The sequence below is a fragment of the Lineus longissimus genome, chromosome 1, assembly GCF_910592395.1.
Source record: "Lineus longissimus chromosome 1, tnLinLong1.2, whole genome shotgun sequence".
Taxonomy (NCBI): domain Eukaryota; kingdom Metazoa; phylum Nemertea; class Pilidiophora; order Heteronemertea; family Lineidae; genus Lineus; species Lineus longissimus.
Window position 1 is genome coordinate 7077443 of NC_088308.1, and position 20926 is coordinate 7098368.

A 20926-nucleotide genomic window follows, 5' to 3' on the forward strand; every position below is an offset into this window, starting at 1 on the left:
ATATTGGTGGAAAAATAACATGCTTGGTTAGTTAGTACGTCAAAATATTTGTTAGGTCCTGAACATGATAACTTCTAAACATCAAACTTTTATGACAAACTGTTTGTCTTTGAGTATAAATGTTATTGTTGACTTGAAAACCAGCAATTATTAAATACAGTAACAAGTTCAGCAGGGCTGAATATGCACTGACTGTGCAGTCACTCTAAACCCCTTTATTGGTCAGGGCTGAAAAATAAAGGGGTGTACAGTACCTGCGAATGGTAAACCTGTGAAGGTGGTCTCCAAACAGCCACTCATAAAGTGTCTGCCACAGGCTGCCGCTTTGCAAGCTCTTTAAGTTGATCACAGGCACATGAAGACCACCCAGTTGATCACAGGCACATGAAGACACAAGAAATATTGTGATTAGTCAGTCCCAAATTATCTGATAAACACAACCTTTGAAAAGACAGTACACAAACTCCTATTATATTTTTATTGTCTGTAGGTAGGCGGTGTATTTCTGGTATTTTCACATGCCTGTGATCACATGTTGTAATGAAAGTCTGGCAGAGAGACTATTCTTCAAGCTGATTGGAGAATGCTGTAAAAATGCCGACCAATGCCCTTTAGAATATTCCTATTCGCCACAAGCTGGCTTGTCTATTGTATCAGACTTCACAGGATTCTCAAAGTGAAATGCACATGGTTGCGAGGCGTAACGGCCAACCTAACCAAGAGAACTTATTTAACAAAAGGGGGTCTCCACTCATCCTGGCAGGGCACAGTTGTTCAAAAACACAACTTTACAGTAATCTCTGAAGTTGTTGTTTTGTATTACTCAGCTCTGGCTGTTAAAATGGTCCCATCTCACATGGTTGGTGTCTGTATCAAGGGAAATATAACCAACAGGGGTTGGCTGCACAATACTGCCCATGTTCCATCAAGGGACCAATAGAAACGTCTGATGGAGACCCCTTTGAACTTCATGTAAAACATACTTTTCTCCTGAAACCCCTTGGAAGTGTTCTAAAGTGCGCAGATTTTCCTTTTTCAGGTGCCTTGAAAAAACAACTTTCGGTATACACTGCTGGTTCAAGTCACAACCTGCAGGGTGAGGACTGGTGACAAATATAGTAGGGCCGGATTTACACTTTGTCAAGTCAGACAAGTGTCTGTCCATAACCAACATGTGATTAAAATTGCCTTGAATTGGCAACAAGGATCCAGTATTCATGATTACAGGGAACTTCACGGAAGTGCAAGCAAATGACTTCAGTACTTGGTGGTGATCATAAGCGATGATGAAAGCTCTTCCATAAAGATTGCTGCAGTGTCCAAAAATGTGCAACAACGTCAAAATTACCGGATGCAATGGAATTTGAAAGAAAAGTATACAACTAACCAGTACTTAGTGTGATATCTCTCGATCTCCTGTTTGATTTAATCACTACAGAAGCAGTATATCTAATGATACATGTATTAATTGTGATGAAGATAAACCGAGAAAGAAAAAAAAATCCACAAAAGACGAAAATCCAATTTCAACAACTGACATATTGGCAAATATAGCGACTAAGAAAGTTGGCGAAAAAGACAGAAAAGTTGAAAATAAATCTATAACCGCTGAAAAAGCACAACCTATAGACATGCCAAGCAGAGACAAACAGAAAAGAAAGAAATGTATGAAATTATAGTTTTTAGCATATTGTCCCTATTCCCTATGAACCCTGAACCTAAAATAATCTGACTAAATAAGCGTAATTATAGCACCGTGTGTTCTGAAAGGGAGGGAGCTTATACGAGGTTCCACATACAGATAAGCATATTCAAAAGCACTACATTCAGTCTTGAAAAATTACAAATTTCATGCGTCGAGTTCAATAGCAATGTGTCAAGGTACCAATAGGTGGCAGTCAGTCACTTTCAAGACACCGTACCCATGGTGACTATTCGCACAGGTGTCCAGATCAATCACCTTGACTGACAACTGGATTCACATTCACAGACAATCATGTTGGTTCCGGCTACGACCACTAGGGGTTGGATGTGTTGGTACTGGCTGCATTATGACCTCAGCCATGTTGGGTAGACCCTGCAGCTACCAGATAGCAGCTAATACAGCTGCATCCTACCCCTATGGGTGGCATCCGGAACCAAGATTCACAGACATGTCCTCCAGGGGCCAAAGACGCATAACCATCCCATTCTGTCAGACATTGCTGCCGCTGGCAGGTCTGTGACCGATAGAGGCAACAGTCCCTGTGACAGTAATGAAATTTCACGATAGCTTATACACGAGATATTTTGATAACTGTATGATCATTCATGCAAATTTGAATTTCGTGACTGATAAAGAAAAGATGCAGCCAACTAATACAACACTTATGTGGCTTATCTGGCGAGTACCTTGTTGGCGTTGAACTGGTGGGCCGAGTACGGAGAATTGCAGGAGTTGAACTGGTGACTTGAATACGGAGAATTGTATCCCTGTTCTATGATGGTCGAGCTACCGAAATCATAATCCACGTACCTATCCTAGATGCGTGACGTATTCATCAAATGAAATGGGAAGGTTTTATTAGGGTGCGTCCGATGTACAATTGCACAGAGTATAATCACGGGTGTCTCGTCTCGAGCCTCCCTCCCTTTCTGTGTCATCAGAGACATATGAAGACAATCTGAGGAGAAAACTCCAATGGGGAAGGACTATAGAAACCAATGCCATGCATGACAAATTCGTATCGTTTACATATCTTTTATGGGAAAGCATATCATGGACCATACTTTCACTTCAAATTGATAGCCTTACAGCCAAGTGAACCAATTTTACGAGCAAAGATTGTCAATAGATGATGTGTACTGCGACCATATTGGAGACAGCAGCCGTGATTGTGACCATGGATGGCAAAACGATGGCGTAAGGTCGGCCAAGTACTCGTGATGCGCATGTAAAATCTGGTACGTGGCATCACAGAGTGTAGTGCAGATGAACTGACATGATGTCATCCTTTTCCCATCCATAGCCACGTGCTGGCTGTCCAATGTGGTGGAGATGAATTGATCAGTGGGTGTTCTCCTTTTCCCTCTAAAAATGCCCTTGATTGCTCAGGGACACTTTTTCTGAGCCACCCTGTAAAATGCCCTCGGTACTTGACCCACTAAAAGAAGATTCGAGAAATGCCAAGTCCACTGGCAAGCGTGATATTCGAGAAAGGATTTCCCAATGACCTCAGATGAGATGAAAGTAAAAGTATGGTCGCACAATGACTTTTCAAGGGAGAACGCAGTGCAACATATCCTAAGTTTTGAGCCTACATTATGCAAAACGTGCAGCCATCAGCCATTTCGATAAATACTCAGTCAGATCATGTCATCTACCCAACCTAAATATTAAACCTAAGATTTGTAAGTAACTCACGTAGGTGTTGTTAGGGAAAAGCTGAAAGCAGTCGGGAATTAGTTCAAATTGCTTTTATAATGTTGGCAGGCCATGAAATACACCTTCAAAAGCCATTTTCCATCTCTGTCTATAACAATTTTCGGATTGAAGTTGAAGAAATTAGTTCCACAAAACAACACACAAAGTATTGGTTGCTGCTCAAGAACATCATGGGTCAAAATTAACACCCCTGGTCACTAGCAACATTTAACAACACCGTCTTGACTGCTTCACTACATGACAGTCCGCTATGTTATTACCGGTAGTTGACCATATGCTTCTTCAGCAACTTTCCGCGATGATGTAATGTCATGCATTGCGTCATGTTACATGCAACAAAGGATGTTTTTTCTGACCAGAACAGTACAAAATTTCAGTTCATGACTTTTTGGACACAAATTTCTTTGTCTATCAAATAAAGGTTTAATGAATGACTGCAGGTCAGTTGCTTACTGATTATGATGACACTTTCTAACACATAAATGAAATATCTGGCAAAAATAGAGTAACTAAACAATCAAAATTAATCCTTGAAATGTTAGACGTCTAGAAACAGATATGATTAAAACATGTTGCGTTTCGAAGGAGCAGATTGAAACAATTAAAATTCAGCAAAGACCTTTCGTCTCCAGAAGATGAAAGTACACAAATTGCAACGAAATCAAAAGATGTCACGTACAGTTGAAGTAGTAAAGTAAAATAGAAGAGTTTTTATCTTGAAAAAAAACATGAGAAATAAAGACGTTAGAATCAAAACGAGGTACTTAAAAGTACTCACAAGTATTCCCAACATCCATAAAAAAGAATTATCCCCGCAACCAAGATTTTCTCTTTAACTTTATGAGACCCGTTCCAATCATTTTTGAACAAAAATATCCTAAACCTAAAACTTTTGAACATAAAAGATACTCATAATTTTGTCTTTAGTAGAAAAGTTGAACACCAATTGATTTGCAACTGCTCTGCCGATCGTTAAATGTTACATGTAGGAAGGTTATATAGACACCTTTTTCATTATGTTATGTGGCTAGGATGTTAAAGCCACACAGCTTCAAGCCCTTAGCTAAACCTCAACTTGTCTGGAACTTGGCATTGCATTTTGATATTTAGTGTTTGAATCCCATGACTGCAGTGTTGACGAGGGCCTGGTTGCCAAAGCTATATGCTAACTGCTAACTGCTAACGGCGGCTGCTAAACCATGCACCGGTATCATAGCGTGCTGCAAGTTTGCTGCCGCTACATGCCACCGCTAAGTGTTGATGACAATATGCATTGATGATGCTGAAAATATCTCAACAAATTTTGTTAAATTTCTTATTGTGACCTAATTAGGGAGTAATACTGCCTGATCGATGAAAAAGCTGTGAATATACCATATATGTATCTCACCGTGCAATTGTAATAACCCAAGAAATGATGCTATTTACAAAGTTTCTCAACATTTCACCCATTTGGATTGGAAAAGAGTAGTAAGCCCGCAGTCAAAGACAGAAGAATAGCCCCCACCACACACGGAGGAACACTAGGAAGGCACGGAGAGGTTATGTGACAGACAGTCCTTCTTGTGCATGATGCAGGGCAAGAAAGCCTCCCATAGGAGAAAGGGGAGAGTGTTTCACGTACAGTTCCGACCCTGCCACATTAAAGTGTCTACATGCCAATGCAGCCCTGTGCAAAAAGTGATCACATCTTTCAAGTTTACGTGGAATTAGGAGAGAAAGTGTCTACAGGTATTTACAAAAGACATGCTCAAGTTTGCGGCTGCTCGTTTTTTGAAATTCAGAAAAAGATTTGATAGAGAGGCGAAATATTTGTTTCTGTTTGCGTACAAGTACAATGCAGTGTCAGCATTCTTGTACAACAAAATTTAAATCTCATATTACTCAAAATTTAAAATGTCTGAATATGTATTTCAGAGTAAGAGAGAAGCAATGCCAAGACATGGACAAGTTGAGATGCTCCCAAATGCCAAATGATCAAAGTATTTTGTGTACCGTATTGGATAACGGTCGGCACCATCAGACTGTGGTTAGCCACCAATCTGGCACCTGAAACTGAAGAAAGCACGGGATTGTCAACAACTGAATGTACAAATCCATGTCATACTGTAAACCCCATTACACTATCGGCTTTTATTGTTGCAGAAACCATCAAATGAGGATGAACTGTGTGATGAACAACCAACTGCTCGGAGACAATTTTAGTGAGGGTATAGGCAAAGGGGGTGCCTGTGCATGAATAATTTTAGTACAATCCCAATGCAATCGACATGACCACCCAGCATCTCGCTAAAATAAAGATGTCTAATCCAAACCATTAATGCAATTTCTGGCCCACCCTGGCGGCCCGAAAAAAGACAATCTGTTTTGTCTGCAACAGATATTGCGACCACAGTTGTGTTAACTTTTAAACGAATAGCCATAAGAAAGGGGGTTTACAGTACTCATCCAGCACTTCCAGTGACCTCAAACAAGAAAAGAGAGCATTCTTATAGTTCACAACAGCCAAATATAAAACCACATGCTGTTCATTCAGTTAAAGATCATCACAATTCGGTCCAAGTAGTTTTCAAGAAATATAACCAAACTTGATTGATAGAAGTTTTCAAAAGATCAATCCTAAAATTGTGTCGTTGACGATGGAAAATGGCTTTGAATTCTGTTAATATAATGATTCTGAAATAATTAACCTACATACTGTTTTCTCATAACTTTATCAATTGTATTACCTGTCACTTCCCGATTTCAAAATATTTACAAATACAACAGCAAAATTGATAGTACATGTACATGTATCTATCGTTAGCAGACTGAATTACAACTAGTCACATTTTCAAATAAAGATCAAATAATTTATAAGAAGGCAAAGTTATCATTTCATAATCGATATTTCATACGTATTTATGAAATCTTTTTCACACGATTAGAACTGTAACTCATCCAAAAACAAAAATAGCGTTGAGACGTTTTTCCAAGAACCATGCTGCAGAGGTCGATTCATACAAAAAGTAAAAAATAATGAAAAAATAAAGATAAAAGCAAATAAAAGACTACATTGCACAACATGCAGAGTGAACACAAAAGCTGCCCAATTATTTTTTCTTTTTCTTCAATAGGACAAACTTTTTAGAACTAAATCAACACAATCTGATATGAAATGAAAAAAACATTCAATGTTTATAAGACAGATGTACTCAAGTTGTCTGTGTTCAATTTACTCAAGAGAAGAATCTACAACTAACAGATTCACACTTTAATTTTTTCTACCTATATGATAATCCCATTTACAATTCCACAATTCAAAGTAACAGTCACAATATCACATTTGGGAAACATCACGCATGTTCCAAGAGTTGAAACATCACGGCGCTGGTCGGATATTGCTGATGAGTTTTGTATTTGTATCATGTTCCCCAGGTCAGGCCCATCTCGGGCCTTGGTCATCATGAAGTCGAGAGGGGCAGAACGCACGCCAGTTGAGTAACACAAGAACCCAACAATTATTGAGACCAGTGGACACCACAGACCACAGTTACGGTACCCAATTCTACTTTCTCTTTTCAAAGCACGAAATTTGCTGAATGGGGGGGGGGGGGTCATGTGGTCTGGACCCCTGCTCATGGCAGCCAAAGTTTTTTGGCAGCAGTGTATCATAGGATTGGCTAGAAATCCCATCTCAAGAGCATCATGATAAATAAATTTCCAGGGGAAATGCCCCGGCAGGTCATCTTGACACATCTAGGATTCCTTGGTGAGGGACCAGACCCCTGCAGTTAGGTACATGTATTGTGTATCATCAGGATTGGTGTTTGCTTCTAAGAGGATATACTGTTCAGAGTGCAATTTGCTGTTATATATACAGTGACTCAAAAGATACCAAGACCGTTACAGTCCCGGTTAGCCCAGCAGAGGGGAACAGGGTTTGAATGATATTAACAGAAAGTTGGGTGACTGGTTGATGAGGTCAATGCTACCCTTTGTAATGCATAACAACGGCAGAAAAATCCAGTGGAACCTCATTAAGCAGACACCTCTCTATTAAGGACACTAGTTTTCATCCCAAATTGGTTGTTTCCATTTAAGTTGACCTCTCATCAGGACACCTATCAGTTCGGAGGGTGTCCATAATAGAGAGGTTCTACTGTATTTAACTTTGCCCTAAGCTTAAACCCCCATTACAATCCTTTGGTTCAAAGGAAACTCTGAATGCACCTTGGGCTAAATTTGCCTCTTTCCTGATTGGAGTCTTACACAGCAGCTGTGTGGCCTAATACTCCTGTTGACTTTATCGAGTTGACCTGAGTCATCCAAAACAATGTTGTGTCACAGTTGCAGTGTCCTATTATGTTAAGAGAACTGGCCGCATTGCCCTTCATGTTAAACATTACAAAGAGCGCATTTAACCTCCACCGATCATATATAATGACTGCATCGAAGGTGATAATTATTTGAAGGTGAAGCTCTCAAGAGTATGCAGCAGTCATGAATAAAGGGTTAAAGTGAAAAGGGATAGGGGTCAATAAACGCCCTAACCTTGGATTTCGGCACACGAGGCCCGGTCTGAAAGAGATGATAGTTCAATCTTAGGAAACGGACAGAAACTAACTAATTCTAGCTGACCCTCCCCCACACGGTTAAGTTGTCTTGACACCCTTTGTTAGTTTCCTCATGAATTCTGGATGGAATGAAGTTCGGGATCTTTTATCAGGGGAAAAGGATTCTACTCTTTGATGTACTGACTGTCTCATGTCTCTACAGAACCATTCCTTAATCCACTACCACACCACAGGGTTTAAGGGCATACACAGGGTACATCCTGTGTATCTAATGACAGTGTGTGGGTTACACCTAGATTGGCAACAAGATCGGACTGGCACTAAGAGGGACACTGCACATACATTATAAGTTAGAGAACACACTTTTCCCATTTACCAGACAGTTACTCGATTATCAATGCATGCACGGGGTGATTTCATATTGGTTTCTTTCTCTTCAAACTCAACTTACATTATTCTGAATTCTCATTGTTCCGTCAGATAGGTCGATATCGTCAATATGGAGGTCCTCGGTGTCGTTTACTAGTAGATTACAACTATCTGAGGACTTAGAAGGAACCAGAGAGATAAACACAAGAAGCGTTCCGATTGGAGGATTTCCATTGAACATGGTGTAATTGACCAATCAGGGAGTACGTTACAGATGAACAGGATGCTGGCAAGCCAGGCAGGCTGGTTGTACTTTCCCTTTAAATATCACAACAGACACCATACACAAGGAAAGGGGAAAAGTCAGGGAAATATTTGATATTTTACTCACAAGTTTGAATATGAAAGTGGAATCTTATACCACCGGTATTGATCACAAAAGGAGAAAGCTTTGAATTTCATATGTGGAATTTAAAATGGGATTGGTAAAATTTTCAAAAGAACTAAAATCCTTAAAGGAAATCAAATTAAAAATTGGAAACCACTAAAGAATCTAGCTACACATTAAGTTTGTCTGAGGACAAATTAACTGAAAATCAAGCAACAGTAGGGACAACAGGGACAAAATCGACTTCAGAAAAAAAGGAAAATGACGAAAACTTTGGGCACATTAAAGTGTTCTGAGGCGGACTATAGCAAATGTATACCTGTGAGTCTTTGTCTTCAAACTGTCCACGATATGCAAGAGAAATGATAAAAATAAATGCATCAAACGATTGATAACTATGTAAAAGCTTACAGGACTGAGGGGTAATGGGTATTTTGTTTGAGTTGGAATTTTCATGGAGAAATATCAGACCAGAAAATTGGTTGTACCAATAGAAAGCTGACCTCAATTGGTTTGAAATGAGCACCCACAATGTAGGGTGATTTTTCAATTCTTTCAGTTTTTTTATTTGCATCACTTTTTCTGTACAGATATAAAGAAGCCCTCAGTACTCATTTGACAAACCTGATAATCTATAAAATCGTGCATTGAAACAAAATTATCACAAATTTTTCCACCAATACTATTATATGTTCACAAAAATGTTTACAAATTGTTAGGCAGGGAAAGCATCAGGGGGAGCTGTGAAATATTCTACAACAATGAAATGGCCAGGGCCATTGTGCTCACCTCATGTGGAGGAAAGATGGATAAAGAGCATGGTCTTGTGTCATGTAGTGTTAGGTTTGATGTAGGTCCAAGCAATTACAATTTCCCCAAAATGGCCAATTTACAGTACATTCGACCTCTGTGACCTTGAAAAGTAGGTCAAATCAAAGAAGACCCGGGTGACACATTGAATGGTTGTTAGAATTAGATGTACCTATGATATAAAATTGGTGCCAATCGGGCAAGTCATTACTAGGAATAATGGCATTTTGAAGAATTTAGGATTTGGCCCCCTCCCTGGAGGCCAAACGGCAAATCAGATCGCACCAAACTTCGGTACCTGAGATCACCTGACCAAGGGGTACATGTGTACTTAATTTGTGATCAATAGTCATTGCAGTTAAGAAACGTGCCATTGTTACGGCCTGACGGCGAATTTACGCCATTTGACCTCTGTGACCTTGACAAGAAGGTCAAATTAAAAACCTGTGTGACATATACTGTATGGTGGTTAGATGTACCCATGATATCAAATTGGTGGCAATCGGGCAAGAAGTTAAGGAATAATCACATTTTTAAGGTTTTTGGATTTTGCCCCCTGGTGGTCAAGTGGTGAATCATATTGGACCAAACTTCGGTCCCTGAGATCAGCTGACTAAGGGGTAAATGTGTACCAAATTTGGTATCAATAGTCATTGCAGTTTAGAAACGTGCCATCGTTACATCCTAACGGCCAATTTACACCATTTGACCTCTGTGACCTTGAAAAGGAGGTCAAATCAAAAACCCGGAGGATATATGATGCACCTTTGCTAGAAGTACCTACCATATTTTTTTCAAAATTTCCTGACTACTATTGAGGGAGATATTGCATATTTTCACTTTTAACGTTTGGCCCCCTGGTGGCCAAACCATGAAACGAATCGGACCGAAACTTGGTCTCCCAGGTGTCATTACATAAGGGTACATGTGTACCAAGTTTCAACTCAATAGCTCTAACAGTTACGAAACGTGCCCTGCTAACGGACGACGGACGACGACGACGACGACGACGACGCCGACGACGACGCCGACGACGACGACGACGACGACGACGACGACGGACGACGGACGCCACGGTATGGGATAAGCTCACCTCTGCTAAGAGGTGAGCTAAAGAGCTGAAACAAAATACGTGGTATTTTTTATCTGATCTACATATAAACCTCATCTCTTCAAGGGAAGTGAAGGTCAGTCAAAAGGATGTATCAAAAGAAAGGCTGGGGAATAACTTTGCAGTGACAATATTTTGATAATCTTAACTTTTGACACACCCAGTACATCTCTTAAAATAATAGTGACTTACCCAACTCTTACTTTGAGTTTAGTACAATAACTAATGTGTGATATGCAAATTAGATGTCATTTTTCACAATGCTGCCCAAAGCTAAGGGACAAGACAATATCAGAAACAGCAACTAAGCAACTTTTTATAGACATTCAGCAGGCTCACAGCACAAGAAATCAATGAGTTTTAAGCAGAGCTAGCTCAGGGGTCCAGAAAAATCTACATCCCACAAGCAATATCTCCCATTTCCTCATTATTACACAACAAACATGGGGAAGTGAAACTATGAATTGTGGGTTAGGAGTGCATATATTAAATTGCAGGGTATTTCCAGAGGGTCGGAAGGGGTGTTTGCAGGGTTTCAGGGGTGTTTGCAGGGTTGCAGGGATGTTTGCAGTCACCTGCTCTGTGGTGAGGTTATACAGCCAAAAACAGATAGATTTGATCAGAACTTCAGTTGGCTATCACAAGGTCAAGGTTAAAGTATCTTGGCTCATTTAGGGTTCATCTGAATTGTGTTAAATTTACACCTTGAAGCTCCAAGATGGGTGAAGGAAGCCATTCGGATTGAGTTATCTAGGCAATATTGGGTACTGTCTAAATGAAATGGCCAGGGCCATTGTGCTCACCTCATGTGGAGGAAAGATGGATAAAGAGCATGGTATTGTGTCATGTAGTGTTAGGTTTGATGTAGGTCCAAGCAATTACAATTTCCCCAAAATGGCCAATTTACAGTACATTCGACCTCTGTGACCTTGAAAAGTAGGTCAAATCAAAGAAGACCCGGGTGACACATTGAATGGTTGTTAGAATTAGATGTACCTATGATATAAAATTGGTGCCAATCGGGCAAGTCATTACAAGGAATAATGGCATTTTGAAGAATTTAGGAGTTGGCCCCCTCCCTGGAGGCCAAACGGCAAATCAGATCGCACCAAACTTCGGTACCTAAGATCACCTGACCAAGGGGTACATGTGTACTTAATTTGTGATCAATAGTCATTGCAGTTAAGAAACGTGCCATAGTTACGGCCTGACAGCGAATTTACGCCATTTGACCTCTGTGACCTTGACAAGAAGGTCAAATTAAAAACCTGTGTGACATATACTGTATGGTGGTTAGATGTACCCATGATATCAAATTGGTGGCAATCGGGCAAGAAGTTAAGGAATAATCACATTTTTAAGGTTTTTGGATTTTGCCCCCTGGTGTTCAAGTGGTGAATCATATTGGACCAAACTTCGGTCCCTGAGATCACCTGACTAAGGGGTAAATGTGTACCAAATTTGGTATCAATAGTCATTGCAGTTTAGAAACGTGCCATCGTTACATCCTAACGGCCAATTTACACCATTTGACCTCTGTGACCTTGAAAAGGAGGTCAAATCAAAAACCCGGAGGATATATGATGCACCTTTGCTAGAAGTACCTACCATATTTTTTTCAAAATTTCCCGACTACTATTAAGGGAGATATTGCATATTTTCACTTTTAACGTTTGGCCCCCTGGTGGCCAAACCATGAAACGAATCGGACCGAAACTTGGTCTCCACGGTGTCATTACATAAGGGTACATGTGTACCAAGTTTCAACTCAATAGCTCTAACAGTTACGAAACGTGCCCTGCTAACGGACGACGGACGACGACGACGACGACGACGACGACGACGACGACGACGGACGACGGACGCCACGGTATGGGATAAGCTCACCTCTGCTAAGAGGTGAGCTAAAAAGAAAGAGCGAAATTCACTCTTAAAGAGCTAATTTAGTGATTGCTCTTTCTCTAAGAGCGGAAAGCACAGAAGAGCGAAATTTATGAACGTGTAAAATATTGTTTACATTCTGCTGTAATTATTTTCAGTTCGTTATTAGTTTCAACACACCTGCAAGTGTTAAGTTCATCATTGCAATAGTTTTATAATCACCAAAGGGGAAGATTATCTAATCCAAGTTTCGCTCTTCGCTTGTCTCAAAGAGCGATCACTGAATAAGATCTTTATGAGCGAATTTCGCTCTTTCTTTTTAAGAGAGTAACGAACCGTAACGGTGACGTAATGAGAGTAAATAGTGTCAACTTACCGCTGGTGGTGGGGTCTGTCTCCCTTGCAGGGGAAGATGCTCCGGCCCGGTGTGCCGCGTTGAACCGGGCATCCGCAGGGAGGGAGGAGAGAACCGACCGCCACTAAAGAACAAATACACATGAATCAAATTAGGACATCGAGAATCGGAAATAAACAGTATTCGAGAGAAAATGGCAACTTAATACACATATATAGAAGTATATGAAGGAGTAACAATTACAGTAGAACCTCGGTATCAAGAACACCTTTAGGGTGAAAGAATGATGTCCTAATTGGGGAGCTGTCCTGATTAAAGTGAACCGAAATGAACATTGCCAGGCCAAATTCAATGTCATTGATTATAGAGAGGGTGTCCTCCCAAAAGAGGTGTCTGCCAAGGAAGGTTCTACTGTATCAAATCTAATAGAATTCGATTATGTTGTTGAGCCAGGAAGTTTGTGTGTATCATCATCAATAAAGCATCTGATGACTTGGAGTCGGGTTACCTATAGGCAGGGTCCCTACTACACTTTAATGTAGATACTTCATGTATTGATATTAAAGAGTACACACTACAGACCTTTTTCCGAATCTGAAGGGCATACATTCAGCTGAGTTTGAATAATATTCCATTAACTTTCGAACTGGCTCGACAACATAACAAGGCTAAAAAGATCTTGAAATCATCAGAAAATTAACAAAAGTTCATCTTCATCAAGAATTATTCAAAGGTTTAGTCATTAGGTGTCTAAGACAAACTTGTTTTTTCATTCTTACAAATGTTACGACAACCTATCTAGCTCAAACAACAAAATTGTTTTGATGTTTATTGTACTTCTAGGTTTAGCACATATCCTGGAAAAAAGACTCATTACAGAAACAATAAACAGTATGTCATGTGATACCAAGATGCTGCCTGCATGAAACAGATGCAATCTGGGTTAGTAAACCTAAACTACCAACACATACAGCATTCTAAAATAACATGGAAAGGACTGCCCGCACATTCAAAATGTAATCAAAATTCACAATTCAAACAAGAAACTCATTTTATGTCAAGTTCAAGATTGCAGACTCCTAGTTCACTATTAAACATATATTACATATTGCTCTAACTGCACTAATATGGCATTACTGTAAACTGTGAAATATTCGTGAAGATAAAAGTTGATGAATTTGTTCCTTTTCATTCGGCGGTTTGCGTTAGAGTTGCCATTGAGAATTTAATGTTTCTGTTAGCCTTGGAAATCATCAACTAAAACAATCACGAATACTTCCTCGCCTAGAGTATAAGGCCTGTGTTCAGAATTACCAATTCACGAGCAAATGACATGCCAAAGACATAAAATCTGTCTTTTTATTGAATTCGGCTGAAAAATAAGTTGTCTGTGAGTGTTCTTGAATTATAGCTATTGCCTGACCACATTCCACGTCACAAACCGAATCAAGGAACCTTTTACTCCTAAAACTGCAATCAGTGGCGATTCCAAGTGGGATCTGCCACAAATCAAAGCAAGAGAAGGGAAGGAGAGGGCTAATGAACATCATGTGAAATCTTGAGACCATCGGACGGTGTCACGTCACGTCATGCAATTAGCCAAAGAAATGTTAATTTCACAAGAACACCAGCTGAACATTTCATCACTGGCAATAATGCCGACACTGGTCAAGCTTCACTCTGATTGCAGCAGTTCTTGATGTCACACCCACCGACTGCTAGGTTACATTTGATGGCAAATGTTGACTATGAGCCCTTTTAGAATAGAAATTGATACCTCGCTGTTTGAGTTTGGTTGTCTCATCAAGACCATTCTGGCAGACCTCAAATATGTCTCGGGTTTTTGGCGGCATTTTCTGTCCACCCCAGTGGTCTTGATTAGACAACAAGGGACCGCCAGCTCCACATTGATTGTTTTAAAAAAACAAAGACCAATGAGAGCTTCAAACATGGCGCATAACCAAATATGTGAACAAAATGGCTGAGAACGCTTCTGATTCGTAGCCACAAAGACAATGATAATCATTTAAGGTGTCTCAATCAACACTCCCCAAAGAGCAATAAACACATCCACTGATTAGTGGCCTACCTCATGCATCGATCAAAAAACTGCCTTAAATCAATTACCCAATTACCATCCACCAACCACAGTAATTAATGGATTGGGAGACTATGGCATTATCGACGACAATATCTCAACCATACGACACTAACCGCCTCATCAACAAGGATTGTGAATCGTGACATGAGAGTTCCTGAACGATATTGTCGCCATGACAACTTCATTAAAACCAGCCAAGTGAGAGATTAACGTGACAGAGAGAAATAGATGGGACATGTAACTCTGAATGAGCAGCGAAAATCCCAAGCGATGAAGCCAGATCCACTGAGTTGTAACTATACACTCCAAGCTGAGAGAATTAGCTTCACAACAGAATACACACCACTTTCATTTGAAATACAGTAGAACCTCTCAATTGAGAACATCATGGGCACTGAAAATGCTGTCCTCGATTACATGATCATGGTTCAAAATGTTCAATTTTGACAATGTGTTGACAATACCAAGTTGTCCAACGGTCATGTTATGGTTAGGTCTTTGTTTCTTTTTCATAGTAATTAATCACCCGGTTTTAGAGTGATGAAACTAGAGTAGACCCTAAGTAAAGCAATGCATCAGTTTTAAATAATTATTGTGGTCAAACTACATGCACTAGTGTCTTTATGCCCCACTCTAAAATACGCTGAAATCAAGACACAACTCAGTTGGTGAGACTGAAATTATATCAAAACCCTGCTGTATTTGGTCAGCCAACATCCAAAATGCAATTGAGGTGCACTAACCTGGTTGGACCTTGAAAATGCACCAAAACTTCTGATGCACAAAACTACACAAACGTCTGTTGTGCACCAAAATGCACCAAAACCTGACAGTTTATCAATATGCACCAACTTTTTTCTGTATATCAAAATGCACCAAACTGTCATGGCGTACCAAAAAGCACTTAATTGCAAATTATAACTGCAACAAAATAATGCAACAATAGCAAAAACATATAGTTCATTACCAAAATAATACAAGCACTGTACCAAAAGTGAATCATTATCTATCAGCTCTGTTATTTGACCAAATAAGTTGGTGAATTAGAGCTGTAAACTGTTCAAAGTGATCTAGAAATGCTTAATATTTCTAAAAGTGAAAAACTAAATATTAAGGAAACTGATGAATAAACAATGCACAGGAACAAATTAGGTGCAGAAACAAAGCATTTTATGTAATTTGGCTTTGGTTAATGAAACTTTGAAAACCGTTTCGTTAAATAACCTCTACCTTCTGTCCTTCTCCTTAACAAGGGACCTATTCCAACCAGCCAGCCTGGCCGCCTTAAGCTTACATTCGTTATAAATACTAGCAACCCTTTTTTCAGGGGTGTCATCAGGATCAACACCAACTGCTGGGTGGCTGTCCTGCAGAACAAGTTTTGCAGGGGGCCTAGTTAGTCTGGTCACTCTAGGCCGTTTAGCCCAGGGGTTATACAGACTATTACTGGCTGCTGCCTCGACATCCCTTTCATCACAATTTAGCGGGGGCCTGGCGAGCCTGGCTGCTGCCTGGATGTCGAGCGGCTGAAGGTCTAAAGAACGAGTACTGCCAATCAGCTGTCGGTCTAAAGCCCTGGCATCAAAAGAAGCAGGTATTATTAGAGCGACTGTTGTGTTTTGCAGAATATGTAAATCTGCAAGACCTCAATCAAAATACAAGCTACTTGCACCTTGTTTAAAGCTCACACTAAAGATTGGTTTCCACTACAGAGGGAACCGCGGCCAAATGCGCGAATCCTTGGATTAATTTCAAAATGAGTTATTGGCCCAGCCAGGCTCAGCAACTGAACTGACTACAAAGCCTGTGGAATGCAGGAAACCAATGCAGGTTCAAGCTGTAGTGGGACCCAAGGGGGGATAACCAAGCATTCTACTTAGCAAGGGGGTTGGAGAAAAAGAGCTAATTTGGGCTTGTCGAAAGTGAAGTTAGAGGTCAACTATTTGGCTGCTGAAACTTAGTGAAGTCACATGCTTTTCAGTCAATATTTATGCATCGGCCACAGATGTGTGCTTGAACCAGAGTCTCATAAAAAGGCGCAGAGCAGGGTCCCAGATATTTGTGCATTTTGTATACTCTGCGCACTAGATATAACAAATACCGTGCTTTTCTACTTTCCAAGAGTTGAACCAAAATTAGAAAACGTCGCATGCTTTCAGAATGATAGGTTATTAACGAAACTGGCACAGAACAAATTCATTAAGGGAATCATACGTTTATTTTCTTTATGTCAACATTGTATCCACAAGGGTTAAAATTGAGACGGTAATCATTTCAATATTCTGCGCTGAATGTTGATTGCCGGTTCTAATCCCGAGGCACTCGGTACATTCTTAAACGGAGACGGGCAGAATAAATCTTACTGCTTCCAACGGCAACCGTAGAATTTTCATTAGTGGCTCAGATCCCATAGGCAGGATCAATCACATAAACATATCTACAAACGTTGGAAGAAACTAGCGGGCAACGTGGATGGTGGAAACCGAAGTAAATACCAGTATTCTTTTTCTATGAAATGAAACTGTGTATCATACTGTTTGCTTTGAAGATAGAAATTTAGCAGAAATAAGGCACATGAAAATCTAGCAATAGGTTTAGGGCCAATCGGATTGAACATGTGAACAGTTTTATCTGTTAGTACTTCAAGCTTAACGCTGGGCTAAAGGTAAAACATGGCAAAAGGCAAGGCAAACCAAAACTTTCGAATTTGGTATGAGGTTAGCCATGTTCAGCTGTTAATCTCTGCTTGCAGTATTTCACTTTTTGAATGGCTGCCACTGAAAACCATTCCGGGAGGGAGGCCAACCAAACGTTCCAGTTAAAATGCTACTTACTCGAGTCCCCTAAGCCTATATTGACTGAAAAGCATATGGCAAAGTTTAGCTGGGTTTTGCAGAAGAAAAAGATGGGAATTCCACTAAATTCATATTTTCAGACATTGTTATTATGTGACTATTTTTAACTAAGATTTGTTTCAAACATTCTGGAGAAACAGATAGATAGAGAATAGGTATAAACTAGAGTTGACAAAATGCAATTGTTAGTGAAATCTTTTGCAAAGCAGATGTCAAGAATAACACCTGAATAAGACACATTGGTAACAACTAAACATTATGCTTCCAAGGCTTTAAATGGGGCCATAATCTACTGAAAATATGAATTCATGATTTAGCAGATCCCAAGGCCATCAGCATCCTATAAAAGAGCAGTGTCCTCCACACCATCCACCAGAAAGGAATATTCCCCGGAGCTACTCATGGTTATGGATACTCCTACCCTTGGAATACTCCTGTGTGTGTGCGTGCGAGTGTCGGGGGGGGGGGGGGGGGGGGGGAGGTTAAGTGTTAACCCCTGATTGGTGCATACCATCCCCTTTGTCACCCAATGACTTCAAACAACAAAACTATCAGTAATCAACTGCTTCAGTTGATTGCAAGGTATCAATTTTCACCACCATTGTGTCAACTAGAAATATGCTGTCCCATTTTGTTTGGACCATCCTGTAAAATCCCCACATTTCATTAAGTGCGGCACAAACAAGCAATTTTTGTTGCTGCAACCTAGCTGCGATTGTCATCGCTGCACTGTGCAACATATAGATCTTTTGTCTGCAGGTAAAACCGGCAATTACCTGGTTTGATATTGATAGCAGGTCGCTGCAATCACTGATTTTTGTCGCAGTCACGTGCAAGGACTACCGCAAACATGAGATTTTAGTCGCCATGTGATCATGATCCCAGGTTGCAGCAATTCAAATCCCTCATTTGTGAAATGCTTCATTCTAAGACCTATACACCACAACCAGAAAATGCCGAACGCCTCCAAATTGACCCATGAATGTGTGGAGAACACTGCATGTGAAACTCGAGAGACCAACCTTATGCCGCTACGGTGTAAAGGAAACGTATTGGTCGTCCTGTAACGTACAGGGTAGATTGGGAGTCAGTGCGATGAAATGAAACGAAATATTCACAATACACTATAACGTCCCGAATCAACATTTGAAGCACAGCACGGTTTAGTACAATAGAACCTCTCAATTAAGGACACCCTTGGGACTGACAAGTGCTGTCCGTAATAGAGAGGTGTCCTAATTGGAGAGGTCAAATTGAATGGAAACTACCACTTTGGGACCAAAAGTAGAGTCCTTAATCGAGTGGTTGTCCTTAATAGAGAGGTGTCCTCTAACAAAGGTTTCATTGCAGTATGAAATGGAGCAGTTTGTGGAATTTAAATTCATAGAAAGTGTAATCATCCAGAAACTGATACCACATTCAAAACATATCCAATCGAAGTATTTCATCAAATTTTTGAATGGGGTAAACTCGCCCTGAAATGCTTCAAATGATGTTAGAGCCATTCTCACAAAGCTAAAAGGAGCTCAAACAAAATATTTGCAAATGTGTGCTGGAAAATAAAGTACAAGTAGCATGACATTAACTGAAAATAATGTGAAGCTGTTTTATAACAATGGTGTTTGGTTTTAAGACAAAATACATTTGAACAGGGGCAGACATCTGGAGTTGCTGAAGCAAAAAGTAATGTTAAGAAAGGGAAGAAAACCTAGGGAATGATACTGAGAGGATAATCGTTTGTTGAAAATAATGTGTTAATCAGCAGCAAAAGTAACAGAAAAATTTAGATTATCTTGCTTTTGAGTGAACCTTATCATGCATGTGACAGAGTGTACAATCATGGTCATGTGTGCAACTGTAGAATGCAAACATGGTTATGCCCGGTATTTTAAAGCGAAAGTCATTCATAAACTTGGGGCAGTCTTTAATAAGGTGATTTGAAATTTTTAAATGCGTTCACCTTAAAGTGAGAGAAACAACTGACCCATATCGAAACAGTATGAAAGTTAACTTCAACTGTCTTATAAACAAGAGAAAAAACATTGTTCCAACCCCCAGTGAAAAGAATAAGCTGTAAGTAGTATATGGGCGACTACAGGACCACTGCACTGGGTGAACCTACTTTTCTGTCTGATATGACCTTCATATGACATGACCTTGACAAACTTTCAAATTTATAGCCACCAAAATATCACTTAGTTCACCACCACCACACCTAAAAGTAAACTATTCGTCTATAGTTCATATGTACATTAACTACGAGAATTTGGATCACCTTAAAGTGAGAGAAAAAACTGACCCATACCCAAACAGCATGAAAGTTAACTTCACTTGTCTTATAAGCAAGAGGAAAAACTTTGTTCTAACCCTTTTACAGAGGGTAAACACCAGTGAAAAGAATAAGCTAAGTAGTATACGGGTGACTACAGGACCACTGCACTGAGTGAACCTACTTTTTCTGTCTGACCTTCATATGACATGACCTTGACACACTTTCAAATTCATAGCCACCAAAATACCACTTAGCTCACCACCACCACACCAACAAGTAAACTATTCGTCTATAGTTCGTATTTAACTACGAGAATTTGGATCAAAGGAACAACAAGGGTTGATTAAAAGCATATAGAGTTATAGCCGCACCTGAAAGTGAAATGGTAGAAAATAGACAAATAATAAATAACCTGCAGAGCAGGCTAATCCAGCTTCTCATAACTATGCACATTTTTCTCCTCTTTGCACTTCCAGAGTAGTCGATAAAAGAAACAAACACAACATAGACTGTTAGCTCAAACTAGACAATGTTAGCAAAACGAACAGAAGACAGCAATAGCACTTTGATGGGCAGGTTCAAAATAGTTCTGGTTCTAAGTTTGGGCATTTTTCTTTCAAATCCTCCCCTCCCTCACCCCAGCTACTTCTGAGCAGACTATCATCATTATCCATTAAGCACTTCTCAAACAGTAATTTCATATCGCTGTTCCCTGTGATGTAGCCATGGCATTATGACAACTAGTTGCAGTTTTTAACTAATCGGCATTGACTTCTCAATCACAATCATCATCTTGTATTGGCT

The 20926-nt window shown here is 39.9% G+C and overlaps 1 protein-coding gene across 24 annotated transcripts in view; it reads right to left on the minus strand.

The window, feature by feature from the left end:
• The window catches only part of LOC135487230 (protein tweety homolog 1-B-like), a 73560-nt gene that overhangs the window by 8051 nt on the left and 44583 nt on the right, over positions 1-20926 (minus strand). For 8 of the 24 annotated variants that reach the window (XM_064770875.1, XM_064770802.1, XM_064770853.1 and 5 more), the window contains 5 exons: positions 18873-18911; positions 12916-13018; positions 9057-9077; positions 3404-3424; positions 2392-2520 (listed from right to left, as the gene is read on the minus strand). In XM_064770875.1, coding sequence (XP_064626945.1) covers positions 2392-2520; positions 3404-3424; positions 9057-9077; positions 12916-13018; positions 18873-18911 — 313 coding nt within the window. Of the gene's footprint in view, positions 1-2391; positions 2521-3403; positions 3425-5419; positions 5480-7957; positions 7985-8431; positions 8528-9056; positions 9078-12915; positions 13019-18872; positions 18912-20926 lie in introns of all 24 variants that reach the window. The other 16 variants (XM_064770892.1, XM_064770929.1, XM_064770838.1 and 13 more) reach the window with 11 other exon arrangements.